The sequence below is a fragment of the Cydia pomonella genome, chromosome 4 (genome assembly GCF_033807575.1).
Source record: "Cydia pomonella isolate Wapato2018A chromosome 4, ilCydPomo1, whole genome shotgun sequence".
NCBI lineage: Eukaryota > Metazoa > Arthropoda > Insecta > Lepidoptera > Tortricidae > Cydia > Cydia pomonella.
The window spans coordinates 12,954,778-12,973,709 of NC_084706.1; the positions used below are offsets into that span (position 1 = coordinate 12,954,778).

The window sequence follows — 18,932 nt, forward strand, 5'->3', positions numbered from 1 at the left end:
TTCGTTTCATTTCGCATCCATTCCTTTAAAAGCAGTATATTAAGCCAAGATTCGTAATAAATTAACAAACGGACTGTACTTATTCAAGTATGCAGTTGGTAGAATTTTCTTTATTTGGTTAAATAATATTGCAATACATCTGGTAATATTTATCCTTTTTTCAATTCAAACGAAATAACAGTTTTCAAGTTGTCTTACCCTTCATTATATCATAATTATTATTATGGACTAAAATGTTATGAAATGGAAATTATACTTGTTATCATTTCAGTTTCTATACCATACCAAGCCACTCTTAACCTGTTAAAAAATGTAACAAAATGCACCAAAGCTCATCCAGGTACACCGACTAATTCACCATCGCCGCTCAAAAAGATTGGATAGGACACAGGACGTTAGTTTAAAAAATGACCTACACCGTGGATAAAAGCGTTCATGCGGGCCTGCGTACTGATCGGGGCTTTTTATTTAGGGACGTTTTTTAAAGTGTCATCTACGGTAAACCGGTACCTACCAATAAACACAAACAGTTGCGGTATTGTGTATAGTAATTATGTTTTCGAGAAAGTGTGTCGCAGGTAAATTGTAAGATTCCGCATTTTACTAACGGTGCCGTCATTTTACAAACGTGAAACGTTATGAAAATTGACATAGGCCAATTGTAAAAAGTCTGCATCTTGTATTTGGCCGCGACATTTTAGTCGATCGCGTGGCCCTGCACATCAAAACAATGAATGAACTAAAATGAAAAACGCAGGCGTATCCATAAAATCTAAAGTTCGTCGGACTTATGTGGAGCGCGGGGGCGGGCGAGGCTTTTGGACCTGGGTGCATGGCTTTGGCTCCGACGCTGCGGAAGAACCGCCTTTCCGCCCTTGCGTGACGAATCACTGTCACTACACTGGGCTCCATAGCTTCGGCTTGATGGTCACCTACGCAATTGCTCTCTAGGGGTAGAACAGACAGGACCACGTGGATAGTAGGGTGCTCTGATTCGGTTTTGGGTAACCTTGATATTTTGATAGCCTTTAGGATGATGGTGTGGTAAAGTTAATATAAATTGATAAAACCCCAAACCATGGTCACCCTTAGACAACCATCACGTTTACGTTGACACTGTTGACGTTGTGTACACTAACAATTTGCTTTCGGCAATTTGCATAACGTTTCACGTTTGTAAAATGATGACGCCGTTTGTAAAAGGCCGAATCTTACAACTTTACAATTTGACTGCGACGTTTTCTTAATGGTATGTAAAAGTATAGAGAGGGGATAGTATATTTTTCAAAATTGCGGGTAACAATTTTGTTGTGTGCTTGTTTTCATCTTTTTATTTTGCCACGAATAAATGCTTTCTATTCTATTCTTAGCCGGCGTCTTTTCTGTGGACATTATAAGTTAAGATATTATTACTTTTAAAAGTAGAAGGTTTTAATATGCCTATTAGGATCGCTAAGAAAATTGGGCTTTAATAAAGTCGGTTTATTTTAGTCAAAAAATAAACTAACCGTCGGTTAGGTATCCAATAGTTATTATTTACCTATTGCTTATTGACGACCTGTCTGGCCCTGTGGGTATCACTACCCATGAAGCCGATGGTCCTGGGTTCAAATCCCGGTAAGGGCATTTATTTGTGTGATGAGTCATGGGTGTTTTCTATGGGTTAAAGCATTTATTTATTATATATATTGTTGTCTAAGTAGCCACAACACTTGAGCTTACAGTGGGACTTAGTCAATTTGTGTAATTATATCCTATAATATTTATTTATGCAGCACATCTCAAGCTTAAACGCTCTTAAAACAAAAATAGAAATAAGAAAATAAATCCAACCAGGGACTGGAAGTGCATTTCCTGCAGGAAAGAACTCCAGTGTGTTTCTTCTTATACATTCATTTAAAACAAATTAATGCTCTCGACAAAGCAGACATTTCCAACCGCAATGAGGAAACGTTCTAGATTTAAATTTTTATAATAGGAAGAATCCCTCTGGCGCTTGGAAATGAGCTATTTATAAAAAGTACATAAGTAGACTCACCACAGCTCGGTATATAAACTATCCGTGACATGGCGATAATCTACCATTAATTATAATTCACTTTCATTACTAACTCTATGGAACTAGATATCGACTTTGTAAATACTTAATAAAACTTACCTTATTATGTTTATTTCAGTCAGATCAAAGAAAAACATTTTACTAAGTAGGTATTTCTATAAAAAACAGAGAAAGCTCTAAAAACGGGTGGCGGTAGTCTGCTAATACGGTCTAATGGTCTGCCGTTTAACATTCGAATTCAATTGATCGAAATATTACCAACCTGCGTCAGATTATTAACCATACCTTTTACCATTGATAAATATAGGCACGACCACATGAAACTGAAAAGAGCGTATTTTTAAAATAATTCGGATCATCTAGCGTCCCGGTTGTCCCGGCCGAAGTAAAATACGCGTCTCTTGGGAAATTTATTTGCGGCCGTCGTCCTAAGCTGTTATAATGTGCCTTCGATGTCCCAGACTTAGTTATTGGGAAACGGCATATCTTTCCCAACTACTTGCGAATTTTTGTAGCGAATCGAGATAAAATTGAAAAATAAATTATAACATTTTCTTCGCCGCTAATAAACGATTTAGTACCTTTTTATGTTTCCATTGTTTTAGGCTCACATAGTAAATCAAAAAGTATTCGCCATCTTATATTTTTACTCCCTAAAATTGTGTAGGTAAGGTACCTATGTCAGGATAACAAAGTGTTTCTCTAATCGAGATACTATTAATTAATTTTAACCCTTCGCTAGCAGCTGGCGCCCGGAATGCGTTATTTCCACAAGTTTCTTTCCAAGTTACAAAACAACCCTTATTGACTAGGGGAAATTAAAAGGGAAAATTAATGACCAGTCTGTTAGTAGTCTTGTATTTTAATACTAAATTGGCTTTCTTAATTTATGGAGGTCTACACGACGTGTGAAAATCCAAGAAGACAAATAGAAACTCACGTTATTTATCACCGAATGTCGTTCTGGTTAAGTTAGCTATCGTTTGAAAAAGTAACCACAGATTTCAAATGGATATCTGTTCTTAATAAGAATGTTTTCACCTAAAATTTAACTGAGGAAGGTACGAGGTAAGTATGAGTAGTTAATCTGGACCGAAACACACGTATGATTCACTGCGTGCATTTCAGTGTTCTGCCGTCCTCTAAATCAGAACAAATTGAGATATACGGCTCTGTCACTGGAAACTAACTGCCTAACTTAGAATGACACGGATGATAACTCGCGCTTGTGATAGAATTTAATTTAATGCAACAAAGTTGTTTGCCATCTAGTGGTTGGCAAAAGTTAGGTACTTGAAAAGAAGTTGGTAGAAAGTCTCGGAAGTGTAAAAGAATAATTAAGCAAGTAATTAAATAAGTTAATAGTAAAGTTTGATATATGATTTTAATTTCTAGTAAAGTGAAAATGACAAATAACGTCACTAATAAAATATTGAAATCATCGGAGAAGTGTTTGCAGAGTGGATACGACATGAAGATAGTGTTCTGTTGTATTCTTTGAAATTTAAAATATGTTTATTCTTATAATACTCATGCCCATTCAGTGAAGGCGATGACTTTGTTCAAATATGTAAGAAGTAAAATTATATTATGTATGGTTTCCTATTTGGAGTTTTCATAGGAGGAACTAGGAAATGTGCTTTTTTCTACTTTTCGATTCGAAATTACAAAATAACCGTAAATGCCAAGTACATCATATGTTAGGCAGATTTGTAGAAAATTTCAAGGAGTACTGTTATATATTAACCATGTACCTCTCCCCTTGATCGACATCAACCTCTCCATTTTCTCCTAATATGCTACTATTGGGACAGTTTTGCTCCTAAGTGTATTGTCTTAAATAAACCTGTCCTTTCCAATTTTCCCCCAAGAAGCCCGATCAGCTGTTCTCTTTCTCCAGTGGGCATGCTAAAACAAACAGCTTAATTTTTTTTTAATGCAATTTTTTTAAAATATCGACTATCCTTCTAACTGGAGGTCTACGATACAGTTTTTTAGAACGACACCTACATGCTATGACACGCTTGCTCCACCTCCTATTATCTCCGTCACATACGTATTTGGCCCAGGTTCATTTCAGAATAGCAATCCGTCGACCGATGTCTACTACTTTAGTCGATTTTGTCGACTTTTGGATATGTATGTGAATTATGCCTACATGCTCCAAAATTTGATTTAAATTTTATATCATGATATTTGTTGATTGATCTTTCCGGCCGATTTCAACCATGGCGACCACTTTGACTCCTAGTTAGCTCGGCGCTCATGCGCCCGAAGATAGCTGACGTAGACGATCTTTGAGATGAACCCCCATGCACATTCGTATTTCATATGTATCTCTCTCACTTTCTTAAAGGTTAGCTGGAAGAGATCCCTTAAGGAGATGAGTTCACCTTCGTACACATCTACTGCATTCTTTCTGTGTTATGTACTTGTTTTGTGCAATAAAGTGTTTACTACTACTACTACTACTACATTGAAGGCACGTGTGACACCAGCTACGTAGTGGTAGTGAATTGACGCAGGCTGGCGTGTTTTTCAGCTCGTCCCGTTTAGCGTCGAGGTCAACTTTAAGTTGCTCCACGAAATCGCGGATATTGCCCTGCACCAGCCAGCGCCAATCAGGACGATGTGCTGCCAAACCTTCCCACTGAGAGGGCTCGATGTTGCATCATTTTATGTGTCGTTTCTGAACATCTTTGTATCGGAGGAGTTGTCCGCCAAGTTTTCGCTTACCCTCCTCTAGTTCAGAATAAAAGATGCGCTTCGCCACTCTCTCCTTCGCCATATGCGATACGTGACCGCACCGAACAGTCACCGAAGCTGTCGACACATAAGATAAGCCTCTATTCCACATTGGCTCGTCGCAGAACTTCGGTATTTCGTACTCGGCCAGACCATCTGATGTTCATGATCTTACGTAAGCGTATTAGGTGCAACCGGTCTAAGGGCGAATGTGATGACGGTACACGCACCACGTCTCGGAGGAGTATAAAAGGTTTGGCAGCACGATCGCCATGTATACAGAAATGTTGGTGGCCAGGTTTAGATCGTGCGAACAGAAGACCTTGGAACATAGTTTCCCAAACGCTGCAGCTGCAGCACCGATCCTGCTGCTGACCTCAGCGTCAAGGTCACAGTTAGATGTTATAGTGTTGCCCAGATAACGGAATTGGTCGACCTGCTTCAGCACGCTACCAAGCTGTACGGCTAGTGTCTCGGGACCATATGAGTCCAAAGACATCGCCTTCGGCTCGTAGGTTGCCTGTCCTGCTCGCTCCTAAATGCCGGCTCGCGAAGTCGCGAAAGTCGCTCAATATCATGGGACCAACAATTTATAACTCAGTACCGACTGACATATAGGAATCAAAAAGAACATGCTTATTATTCAATTGACGAATTTATATTATCTATGCAAAACAACTATTGAATCAACACAACTGAATGGGGTCCTAGTTCTAACTTATAATATAGCATTCGTGGTAGTAGATACTTTCCCCCAAACAGCACCAACATCATCCCTAACACTAATTCGCAGAAGTCTCTCGGACAAGGCTTTGTGATATTTTTCCACCACTTGGTGATCTTTTAGCCTGTCTACGTTCAAAGACGCAGGCTTTTTCACTATAGATCTACGCGGGTGACGTAGACGGACGGACGGATTTACTCAGTACCGCAATGCTGCAAGAGTACAGACTGCATTGCTGCAAGAAAAGTCAAATTACATACTACTAATAGTCTTGAACACATTACATTTTTTAAATTTCGTGCAGCAACAGTGAAAACCAGTTAGGTACTTTGATGGGTAACTTAATATTTCGGAGAAATTAAATGGATCATTGCGAGGGTGAGCCACTAATGACTCAACCGAATTGTTGATAATTGATAGGTAGTAATCGGCCCGTTTCGTCCACTTTTAATGTGTTTCGTGTGTTCAGATCAAAAAGCTTTCGCCCTTACTCTTTGCATTGTCTATTAGGTTGAAATTATTTAAGTGGATTGTTCTGTTTAATGTTTCAAAACACAACACGCTGAATTAATACGCACTAACAAGCGGACGGCATAATATATTTTTATAAAACAAAATGAAAGATTGATTTTATAAAAATTCGATCCAACGGAGCGATCTGATATTCCATTAATTAGCGTCATCTCACATCTTTGTTGCCACTTGTTTGATATTTTTCAATTTTGCTTTGGGATAACTCTTAAAGTGATAAGTAGGTGCTCTGATGGTTATGACATTTGAAGCATACTTTTATTTACAGGTCGCACCTATGCGGTGGAATATCCATTTATGATATCGTATACCTTTAAGCGGGGCTATAAAAGGTGACAAAATACAATAAAATAAAGTTGAATTGAAATTAGTAAGTATGTATTGTTGCCTAAAATTGAACTTCATTGATTAATTTATACACATATTTTGGGAGGTTCAGTTGTAAATCAAAACTAAATTTTCAGATAAGTTTAAACATGAGCACCCAATTACCTCATAAACTTTTTAAGAATCGATGAACAAAAGATGATTCGTATTCATCAAAACCACAGTTAATGTCAATATCGTGAAAATTTCTTTGGGATTCAATTTTTTCTTCATATTTTACAGCATGACCAAAAGTGATAAATTAGACTACACAAACAAAATAATATTGTAAAAAAATAAATTGATTATGACGACTTAGTAGTAATAATTATTGTGATAATAATTAAGTCATTCATGAAGTTAATGTTAAAAAGAAATGAATTAAATTTCATCATGTATGAGAGTGACTAATGAGTTATACGAGCACAGAGCCGCGGGCGTTGATATTGTTTAATTATTTTTATGCTATTGCATTAAATCTAACGCATTTACGGAGAACACGCCGCGCCGACATGCCACAAGATATCTATCTGTATTGAACATAAATTTCAAAATAGATATTATAGTAGGGAAACAACTCAATCAGGTCAATTCGAACGTGCACCTGACATCAAACCGATATTTTTATCATTTTGGAATCGTATCAGTAAGCTGTCATTGGCGCGTTCCGTACATCTATTAGAGCGAGCGAGGCGCCCACGCAAATAACACCTAGCTGGATATGATTCCAATACTCTTTTCAATATCGTTTTAATATCAGGTGCACGTTCGAATAGGCCTGACAGTCAGTGTAGAAAAGTTATATAATATTTGTAATACTGAATATTTGTTAAGCATTCATGAGTTTCAGAATAATTGTCCCTGGAGGCAATTTATTTAAATAGTGATATTTACAAAATGTATAGCCTGATTTTGAAAATAATTTTAAAGATAATTTTTGTAAAGTGCATTGTGGTTTCACCCACTATAGGTGTACCTAACCACACCTAAATAATAATAAAGAGATATCTCTTTATTCGTTTTCCATCTTAGATTAGGGTTTTTACAATATGCCTATAAAAGTAAAATATAAAAATACGTACAAAACAATACAAAATTTATAAACACATTATACATAAAAAACCTAACATAGAGTACAGTGCCGCCAGCAGCAGCGGGGCAGGGCCCAAGCTGCCGGTGGTCAGGTCAGGGCCGCAGAGTAAGGACCGGTAAAGGCGCCGTGTCCAAGATTACCGCCATTTATATTTTTTTTATTATAATTACTATAACTATAATATTATCTCTTGACGCTTAAATCGCTGAACTCATTACGATGAAATATGGTATGGACTGGAGATAGTTTAAGTCCCAAGGGTTTATATATGTAGGTATATGTTAATATATTGTATGCATTTTATGTATTTTATGTTTCAGCATGTATATGTTATATTTTTTTAAGCTTTTTGTTTTCTATTCGCTAGTAGTAATCGTTAGTAGCACTGCCCATAATCTCTTTGTTTTGCCTTAAGGTTGACTGGTAGAGAAATTTTGGCATTAAGTCCGCCTTGTATACGACAAGTTTAAATCAAATTAAATAAATTAATAAAGAAAGGACATAGAATAGTGTTTATCTCGGAATTTAATCCTTAACAGGGTGAAGGGAGATGAACAACTGTTTCGAGAACGACTGGGTACTTTTCTGAGCGAGGGATTTGAAACTTCATAGAAGGGTATTATGATAAACAAGAACGTCCATGATACACAAAAACTTCCATCCCATCATTAAAGTTCCATTCGTGATATTTCAGTAGGCTTTGTCGATCACTCTTTAATTATTCGACACAACTAACAGATACATATAAGTAAGACACATACGAACAGAGCCCTTTAATATACCTGTACAGTATTTAAACCGACAAAAAATATTTTCTATATCTTTCTTTTCAATTGATCAATTTTATTTATCAGGTTATTATATATGTAGATACCTTTTGTGCAGAGTTAGCTTAGACGGACTCTAAGTCTTTTGTTAGTACAAAGTACTAGGTTATCTATATCTATAATATTTGATTTTGAAGTAAGTGTGTGAATAACGCCGGGTGAACAATATCAACAACACGGACAAAACGCAACGACATTTAAATATGAAACATGTTTGCGTTCAGCGTACACAATGAAGATAATAAAACAACCTCAATCAATAAACATGAATGAGCTTTTTGGAAACTTTTCGACAAATCTCTGCAAAAATACGGGCATAAAATATTTCTGTACGGTCAGCAGCGCTGTCACCTGTGTAAGGTTATTAGTTACCGGTTATTGATGTGTTTTTCTTTCCACACTTTGCCAACACCCATAACTTTTGGCAAAGCTGTATCCACGTGTATTTCTACAATTATAGTTGTCCACGCATGTAGGGGTGGACGAGAAGATCACTAATTGTAAGCAGACGGGCACAACCGTCCGTCGCAAGAATGCTGAGAGAATAATGGCCGCTGCCGGCCCCACTTCTCCGCGCCTCGCACCATCCATATATATTGCGTCGGCGACGGCTCCCGAAGATGCCCGAACAAAGACGAGGCGTTAACATCCTCCGCGGCGTTGAAAGCATACTGCTTTCAAGGGATCAGATGCTGAAGACTGATTGTAGGGATCGATCTGATCATCCTGTGACATGTTGTCCTCGTCCTTGGGGTCAGGATCAGTTGGCAGAAGACACATCTTGTTTACGGCCCTTTTGATTGGACCTTTCTCCGTCAATATATGAGCGACCCGACAAACGCCGTCAGGGCCATTGTAGAGATGAATGACGCGCCCCATGCGCCATTGTAACGGCATCAGATTGTCTTCTTTGAGCAGAACGAGATCTCCAATTTGGATTCCTCTCTGATTGGTTTTCCATTTTACGCGCTGTTGAAGCTCAGCCATAAATTCACGACGCCATCTTTCCCAAAACTGCTGCCGGAGTAGCTCGATGCGCTTGTATCTGGTAGCTGGATTGCCCGTGACGGGTAGAGAGGGCACAGACGAAGTCAGTGGCCGAGTAATCAAAAAATGCCCTGGGGTAAGGGGACTCATGTCGTTGGGGTCTGATGAAAGAGGAGTAATTGGACGAGAATTTAGGATAGCTTCTATTTGCACAAAAAGAGTAGTCAGCTCCTCAAACGTCAGGTTTGCGTTACTAGCAATACGTTTTAAATGAAACTTGGCTGCTCGGACGCCAGCCTCCCATATGCCGCCAAAGTTAGGCGCGTACGCGGGAATGAATTTAAAGTCAATCGACTCGTTAGCTGCGTAATCCGAAACTGGATGACGGCTGGACCGTAAAATTCTACCTAGCTCATTGTGCGCGCCTACAAAGTTTTTCCCGTTATCACAGTAAATTACATCGGGCTTGCCACGACGCGATACGAACCTGCGCAGACACAGTATAAAAGCTTCAGTGGATAAATCGCTTACCACATCGAGGTGAACCGCCTTAGAGGCGAGGCAAACAAAGACACATAGGTAGGCTTTAGTATTACGGCTACCGCGTCCCTTCTTATTAGCTATCATGAAAGGACCGGCGAAGTCAATCCCAGTAGAATGGAAAGCGGAACTTGATTCTAGTCTTACGCTCGGTAAATCACCCATTATAGGCTGAACTGTTTTGCCTCGTTGCCTAACACAGTCAACACACCTTTGAGATATACTTCGAGCTAAATTCCTACCCCCTACTGGCCAGAACTCTTCACGTAGTGATGATAAAATCAACTGAGCACCTGCGTGATATAATCGTAAGTGCTCGTATCTCATAATAAGCTTTGTAAAGTAATGCTTAGCATCTAACAAAATTGGGTGTTTTTTATTAAAATGATAGTTAGAATTACTTATTCTCCCTCCTACACGTAAAATACCACTGGGATCTACGAAAGGGTTGAGAGATAAAAGTCTACTTCGGTTATGAAGTGGTTTACCCTGGCTTAAATTTTGGATGTCTTTCTGAAACGACTGCGCTTGACATTTTTTGACTAAAAACGCCAATGAGTCTTTAAGCTCCTGAACTGATAAAGGTCCCTTAAGTTTGGCATTTGATTTTTTACAATTATGTATAAACCGGAAGACGTAAGCATAAATCCTTTTCAAACGTACGTAACTCGAATACTTATCGAATATTACGACAGGATCACCAGAGCTTAAGGTATCGTCTTTAACATTTAATAACGCCTTAACCTCAGGTAAGTCTGATGGTGTTTGAGGCTGTGAGGGCCACTCTATAAAATTATTTTTTAGGAACGAAGGACCTTCCCACCAGAAAGATAAAGAAGGCAGATGCTGCGGATCGACGCCCCGCGACGCTAGGTCTGCCGGATTTAAGTCCGTAGGTACGTGTCTCCACTCGTGACCTTGAGTCAACTCATTAATTTTATTAACTCGATTGCGTACGAAAGTTTGCAAAGTTTTAGACTGCGTTTTAAGCCAACCGAGAACGACCATACTATCGGTCCACATTACATATTTGACAATTTTCGTTTTTATAGACTGAGCTACTTTCGTGCACAATTGAGCGCCCAACAAACTGGCACATAGTTCAAGCTTTGGGATACTTAAAAGCTTAATTGGGGCCACTCGGGCTTTAGCGCAAAGCAATCTAACTGTGACCTGATTATTGTTATCAATCGACCGCAAATAAACACATGCTCCATAAGCCTCTTGGGACGCATCAACAAAACAATGTATCTCTGTGCGCTCAGTATTAGGTAGATCACAAAGAACATATCTATTTAAATTAATTTTTGACAAGTGATTCAAATTGTGTACAAACTTCAACCACCTTTTTTCGAAATCGGAAGGTACTGGAGTGTCCCAGTCCAATTTAGCAGACCACAAATTCTGAAGAAGAATCTTAGGTTTAACAATACAGCAACATAGAAGCCCCAATGGGTCAAACAATTTGCAAGTTGTAGATATGATAGTTCGTTTTGTTATTTTGTTTGGCGGTGCAAAATCTATGGGAAAATGCAACGTATCCGCCTGAGGAGACCATTTCAGGCCTAAAACGGAAGTATCATTATTAAAGTCAAGGCAATTCGTAGACCCTGACTGGTCTTCTAAAATCTGTGGACAATTCGTGCGAAACTTGCGCAAGGGAAAGCATGCAGAATTTACAACTTTGACAACATTTTCGTAAATGTATTTCAATTCTTCTATTGTTGACGACCCTGTGTTAAGATCGTCAATGTAGAAATCATTTTTAATGACATTAGAAGTGACTTTATCTTGACATTCGAGAGCTAATTGCTTGAGACACCTTGTTGTAATAAAAGGTGCCGAAGCCATCCCATACGTAACAGTATTAAGCTGAAAAATCTTGACAGGCTGATCGGCCTGGTCTCTCCACAGAATGAGCTGCAGATGGCGCTGTTGTTCGCTGAGAGATACCTGCCTGTACATTTTTTCTATGTCAGCTGTCAGAACGAACCTATTAGTACGGAAACGCAAAAGTATTGAAAGTAGGTCACTTTGCACGACTGGACCTATCGCCTGAATGTCATTCAGAGACTTGCCTGAGCTCGTAGGCGCTGACGCATCATAAACGACTCTAAGCTTAGTAGTCTCTTTTTGCTCACGAATAACACAGTGGTGGGGCAAATAGCACCCGAAACTTGGCCGCTTAACTTCGGTCATGTGTCCTAAATCAGCATACTCCTGCAAGAAATCACGATACTGATCTTTAACGTTGGGATTTTTATCTAACTTCTTTTCCAAGTTAAGAAAACGTCTCATAGCTATAGGATATGAGTTTCCGAGAGTTTCTTCGGGGTTTTCCTTGAATGGCATCTGCACAGAGAATCGACCATCAGGTAGACGAGTAGTAGTCTCAACATAATGAGTTTCACAAAACTCTTCGTCAACAGACAAAGACTTACAATTAGAAGGCAAATCTTCCACCTCCCAAAAACGTTTTAGAGAATCATCGACATCTTGTAGTGACGTCTTGTGCCTTGAAGTGGCTAAATTACAATGAACATTAAATCGGTTGTAGCTTTCGCCTGTGCGACCAGCTACTAACCATCCTAACTTAGTATCTTGTAGGATAGGCTTTCCTTCTCCTAGATCTATCTGATCCGGCTTAAGAACTTGAAAAAATTTGTCTCCTGACAACAAAATATCAATCTGATCCGGTTTATAGAACAACGGATCAGCTAACTCAACATGCGGCAAATTCAATTTTTCGACATCGATTGCCACACTTGGCACATCATCAGAGATTGTGGGAATCACCCAACAATCAGCATCTAATTCATACGAACTAACGCGAGACTTGACCTTTAGTTGGATACGTTCGGTTATCTCCGTTTTCTGTTTATTGATCCCAGTAATATTAAACGGTTCAATTTTATTTATGGGTAGTTTTAACTTTTTCTTAAAATTTTCTGTAACGAAACACGATTGACTGCCATTGTCCAAGAGCGCACGAGCGAGATAAGTAGTGTTACTTTTAGGATAATATACTTCGACTTGTGCCGTGCACAACATAACCTGACCCGATGCGCCAGTCGACATGTGAACAGAAGAGTTTACATTTTTTACAGTGTCGGTAGTTGCAACATTATTACTGCTGACGCTGTCGCAGTGCAAGAGCGAATTGTGTTTTTTCTTGCAACTACGACAGGAACCCTTCAAAGTGCATTGAGAACCATCATGTCCCGCGCGGAGACAATTATTACAAAGTTTATGTTTTGAAACTTCAACAAGCCTGTCTTCCAGACCCATTGACTTAAAATTGGTGCACTGATAAACATGATGGTTCTGGCCGCATATCAGACACGTTTTAATTCGTGGTCCCTCGCCAGATGAAACAAAAGATTTATTATTTTTATTTTCCTTCAAAACAGGTTTATTTTCATTTGACCGACTGCAAAACATCGTTTCTAACACATTAGCCCGATTACGTAAAAACTCTTTAAAATGCTCTAAAGTGGGCACTTCAGAAATTTTATTTAAATCACTCGAGGGTAGGCATGAAAAACCTCCTTTATACTCCTCCCACTTTCCATTTGTTTTGGGATCTAACTTCGCCGAGACCAAAAAAATCACTAACGGGTCCCAACCCTGAGTTGAAATACCTAACGTATCCAATGAACTTAAATTTTTTGACACAGTATCAATTAAATACCTTAAAGCCTTAAAAGACTCCTTTTGTATAGGGTTAATATTTACGATCGCACTCAAATGGTTATTTATTAATATATTTTTATTATCGTATCTTTCACATAACGTCTTCCACGCAAGCTCGTATCCGCTGGCAGAAAAATCTATTGACCTTATTACTAAACTAGCACTTCCTTGTAATGAATTCCTTAAATAGTGGAATTTATTTACCGGCGCAATTGACTCGTTGTTGTTGATCAATGACTCAAATAAATCTTTAAACTCTAACCAACGCGTATAATTTCCATCAAACGTCGGCAAATTTATTACTGGTAGACGAACTGACAAATGTTTTTCATGACACGAACTTGATTTAGTTGAATCACTGTCCCCACTATTTTTGGCCGAAAACGAATCAATTATATCTTGCGCTAATGCAATTTGCGAATAGAAAAGACTTTCAGTTTGAGTTCTTTCTGCTATTTGTTCGTCGAAATTAGCGGAAATATCTTCAAGTTGAACTTGCACGGCGTCATAATCAACCATTAATTTACGAAGTCCATCTAATCGCAAACTCAACTCTTTTATTAATAATGACGTGTGCTCAGACCCTTGTACAGTTTTTACAAAGTCTTTAAAAACGGTCAACTGACTTTTAAGTCCACCGCGCCTTCTGGTTAATTTTTTAATTAATTCCTCAGCCATTTTAAACAATAAACAATGAGCTAAGTAAATAAAATGGTGCAATCAAACCGGTAACACGATCCAGCCGTCAAGTCCAGCACCGCTGCCGCCGAGCCCGCCAGCAGCATCGGCCGCGTCAGGCGAACCCTTCCCCACAGCGCCCGTACTCGCGAATAGCCCGGAAACCGCGTAGCAACAGGGTCCCGGTCACAGCGCGCAGCGATGATTATACTGGAATTTACCACAATGGACTTTGAACCATAGGAATGCACCTCAATGGACTTTAAACCCTATAGGAATTTACCTCAATGGACTTTAAACCCTGTATCGTAATTACCTATTAAATGCAAGTAAATACTTATAAACAACTAAAATGCACCTTTAACGAGTCAATGCAAATAGAATGTATTAATCTTTATGCATAAAAAAGAAGGCGAAAAGAAATTATCGCATAGAAGTAGCAAGCGTGGCATAGAACAAAACTGACGGTAGGTATTTATAACGGCAGGTACAATGTACACTTTTATAACATTAACTTACTGCGATTTATTTTAAAATAATAATTACTAGCGTATTGTTATTGCATACAACTTAAAAGACGGCCCACTTATTGAATTATACAGAAATCATTTATGACGAAGCGCTAATACTGAAATAACGGTGCATAAAAAAGCCGGCAAGCATTATTGAGCTAATTACCGAATATAAACAACTTCTCTTTGCAATTTTAAATGCATTGATCTATACGGAAATCAAGCAAATTATAACTTAGTGCTCAAAATAGTGCAAATTGGCTAGTACGCATAAAGCTAGATACATAACCTGACGTTTGCAAGTAGGCTAGCACAAATTATAGCAAATAGTAGTTTTAAAAAATTAGGGAACAAAAGGAACGGGCTTACTTCACATCGGCATTGACTTTCGTGTCTTTTTCAACTTGTAGTGTTGCAGAATCCAAAGCGCCACGGCAGCAGTTCCAATTTCTTTGTTCTTGCGTAGTCCGTTATTTCTCGACAGTCGCCATTACAGTTGCACGAACTTCAACGGTCGCCTCATGACCGTTTAACTTGAAGAAGTCACGGTCGCCAAATGTCCACGCATGTAGGGGTGGACGAGAAGATCACTAATTGTAAGCAGACGGGCACAACCGTCCGTCGCAAGAATGCTGAGAGAATAATGGCCGCTGCCGGCCCCACTTCTCCGCGCCTCGCACCATCCATATATATTGCGTCGGCGACGGCTCCCGAAGATGCCCGAACAAAGACGAGGCGTTAACAATAGTGATAAAGAAGCATATTGTTACCAGAAGGGAATGCCTTCATAGAGTGTCGTCTTCGTCAATAGCGAGTCGCTATTAGCGACTATTGAATCTTTTTGGCAATTATTAATTTTTAAAGGAAGTAATATGTAACTATTATGTATTGATTATTTTAAGCGAAAATATTTTTTATTTTAGGCAAATTTGAGTTTTAATTAGGATTTCTGAGAATTTGAGGGAAATTATTAAATCCACCTCGGGTGGCAGATAACTGGCTATCGGCTCATCAGCGAAAAGAAATAGTACATTGTGCAACGAGGGCAATGGGGTTAAGTGAAATTTTGGAAACGAGGCTGGTAATTAAAGACCCAAGTTTGCAATATTCTTACCTCCGGAGTTAGACACTATGTTTTTCATCACACTTGTGAAGAAAAAAACTAAATTTTAAGCGAAATAATTCTTAAATAGGGTGACGGTAGTTTTTTTTTATGCCAGATATTGTTAGTAATATTATGACCGTAACTATCCTTGTATGGTCACTGGTGTTTGTTGTTGTTAAACAATAAATTTGGTACTATTGGCCGGGTGCAGACGGCTTGGCGGGAAAACAAAAACGATCGCAGCACTTGATGTGGTCAAAGTTGGCGAAAAATCTCGCGGTGTATGGGTACTTCTCAGTTAGTATGTTCGTGATAAACTCAAAAACTACTGAACGGATTTTCATGTGATTTTCACTTATCAATGGAAGGAGGTCTTGAAAGAAACTCTAGAGGAAGGTTTAGGTGTATAATTTGTTAAGGTTTTGTGTAAATTGGTTGAAATATGACGATGTTTGCTAAACATGTCGGAAAAAATCACGCTGTCTAGGAGCTTGATTCGAAAACGCTACCTAATGCGTTTGAGATATATTATAACAACACAATGTATGGTGGGATTGTCTCTCGTTGATTGGTCTACAAAAATGTCCGCGAGGGTATATAATTATCTATTTTTTAAGGATAACTTACAATAACCATTCTTTACTTCTAAAAAATGATCACATACTTATAATCTGGTATTTGCAAAGCTATTTGTACGAATATAATATTAATCATTAAGAAATTAAATACGTTAGTTACTTTGAGTATTTCATACAGATTTTATATAAATTGGATCGAAATATGTTTAAAATAATTTTAATATGTTCGAGTCTTAATACTTTAATACCTCGAGGAATCGCAACCATCTTGGAAAATGTGTACCATCCCGGAGAAATTCGCGTTTTACTCAAAATCTTCCGATTTTTATGAATATATGTGTAAGGCAACATTAAAGCTTATTAAATTCTACACTAAAAAGTCCTTGATATCTTTGCGGAAAAAATACTTGTTATAGATAATACTTGCTGAATTTATATTTAGCGCTTATACACTTCCAGGGGATATTCTCATCAGTAGATCCATAATCAGTACACGAGAGCTATGCAATACATAGTTACTAAAATTACCGGAGGAAAACTTTTTAGGGCTAAATTATGTGATTGCAAAAACAGATTTTAGGTCTTAAATGGGGTCCAAACATTAGTGACAATAATCAAATTTGACACCTACAATTTCTGGCATCCCTGTTTGCGTGTCTTAATATTTGAGCTTCGGGGACCACGAGGATCAGGTGGCACAGGAAAAAAGTATCCGACTTTTTTGTTTTTTCTTTTATCTCTATAGCCAGCATATTAAATATGAATATTGTGTAAGGCGAAAAGAAAGCTTATTCAATTCCACACAAAAAATGTTTACAACACTATGTCCCTAAAACGAAGCCATCTCATAGAAATAAGGCTCAGAAGTCAAAAAGTTGTACTACTGACGTTTTATTCAAATACAACTCAGAAAAAATAAATATTTGTACCTTTTATTAACTTGTTACTAGGTACAACGAAGCTCAAATTTTAAGACACGTTAACAGGGATTCCAGAAATTGTAGGTGTCAAATTTGATTACTGTCACTATTTTTTGAACCCCATTTAAGAACTAAAATCTATTTTTACAGTACATATGGGGCTACTTTATAGCACTAGTGCGAGAAGTAGCATATTACGTTACTGTGTCGAACATTTAAAGGGCCATATGTACTGTAAAACGTTGTACGATACATGTGCGAATAGGTAATTCGCAACTCGTGTCGATTTAAAACACTCCCTTCGGTCGTGTTTTAATTTATCGCCACTCGTTTCGAATTTCCTATTTTTCGCACTTGTATCGTAATGTACTATTGCAATCACATTAGTTAGCCCTAAACTTTTTTCTTCGGTTAATTTTAGTAATTTTGTACTGCGTAGCACTCGTGTACTAATTGCAGATCTACTGATGTCTATTTTATTGAAATCCGCCCAATAGTTTAGGCGCTAGCACAAAAAATCTACCGATACGTCATTTAAAAAAATCGATCCTGTATTCTACGGGGTGTACTGAATCATAAGTACTTAAACCCATAACCCTACTTTCTGGTTAAGTTGCAGTCAAGTAAAATATTGATATTGGGATAGATCATGTACAAATGTATAGTTAAAGCATAGTTCATATAGAATTGGTACGCACTAGAAGATTGTTATTTTTTTAAGTAAATAAAAAAGAAAGTTACGAATGGTAAATTTTAAATAGTATTGTACAACTCAGATATGTATAAATTGGGGCTTTCAAATATGTATAAATTAAAGAAAAATCTCTGTTATGTAAATAATTACGAACTGTTTTCATAATGGACCCGCCTCATCTTCTGCACAACACTTTTGTCGACATTTCTGGCATGTTGATTTCGTGTAGATCGCAATGAATTGATACCCTGGACAATTTGACTAGTCATGTTTAAATTTTTTTTCATGAATGCCCAGTACTTTTTGAAGGTTAAATTGGGGACAATTTGGAGGATTCATCTCGCGGGGTACATATATAATTGGCCTGATTATTAGCACACCATGCCAAAACTTTTTTTGAGTAGTGGCAGCTGGCTAAATCTGGCCAATATAAAGGTCCGACTTCATTGTTGACTATGATATAAAACTTTTCGTCTTGTAGCCGCAATTATAAATTCCTTGCCATATCATATGTTTTTTTTGCGAACTTATCAAGTTTCATGAGCTTATATTTTTCGGGTACATTACTTCTATAATTGGCCATATAAAACTTAGAACCGAGTAGTTGATTATAATCGAGTTTTACGTACGTCTTGTCGTCCAACAACAAGCAACCTTCGAATTTTGTCTGGGTCGTACAATAGTCGAGCTAGTATTTTAGCTTGTCGGATCTGTTGAACAGTCCGATTTGGCTGTTTTATTGCTCGATAGCTCTTATAGCCACCTCTGAGGTGAATCATTTTTATCTTTCTAGAAGTTTTTTTGAATTTTTGAGATAAATCGTAATTAGACTGTCCTGAATTTTGTTTGAGTGACCTTGGGAATTTTTTCCCAAAATCTT

At 38.0% G+C, this 18,932-nt stretch overlaps 1 protein-coding gene across 1 annotated transcript; it reads right to left on the bottom strand.

Moving 5' to 3' along the window:
• Positions 1-8,951: 8,951 nt before the first annotated feature.
• On the bottom strand, positions 8,952-15,433 carry LOC133517119 (uncharacterized). Its single transcript, XM_061850279.1, has 2 exons — positions 14,527-15,433; positions 8,952-14,494 (listed from the first exon to the last, which is right to left on the bottom strand). Exon 2 carries the CDS (start codon positions 14,241-14,243, stop codon positions 8,988-8,990), a length of 5,256 nt encoding a protein of 1,751 aa, XP_061706263.1. The 5' UTR covers positions 14,244-14,494; positions 14,527-15,433; the 3' UTR covers positions 8,952-8,987.
• Positions 15,434-18,932: the final 3,499 nt, after the last annotated feature.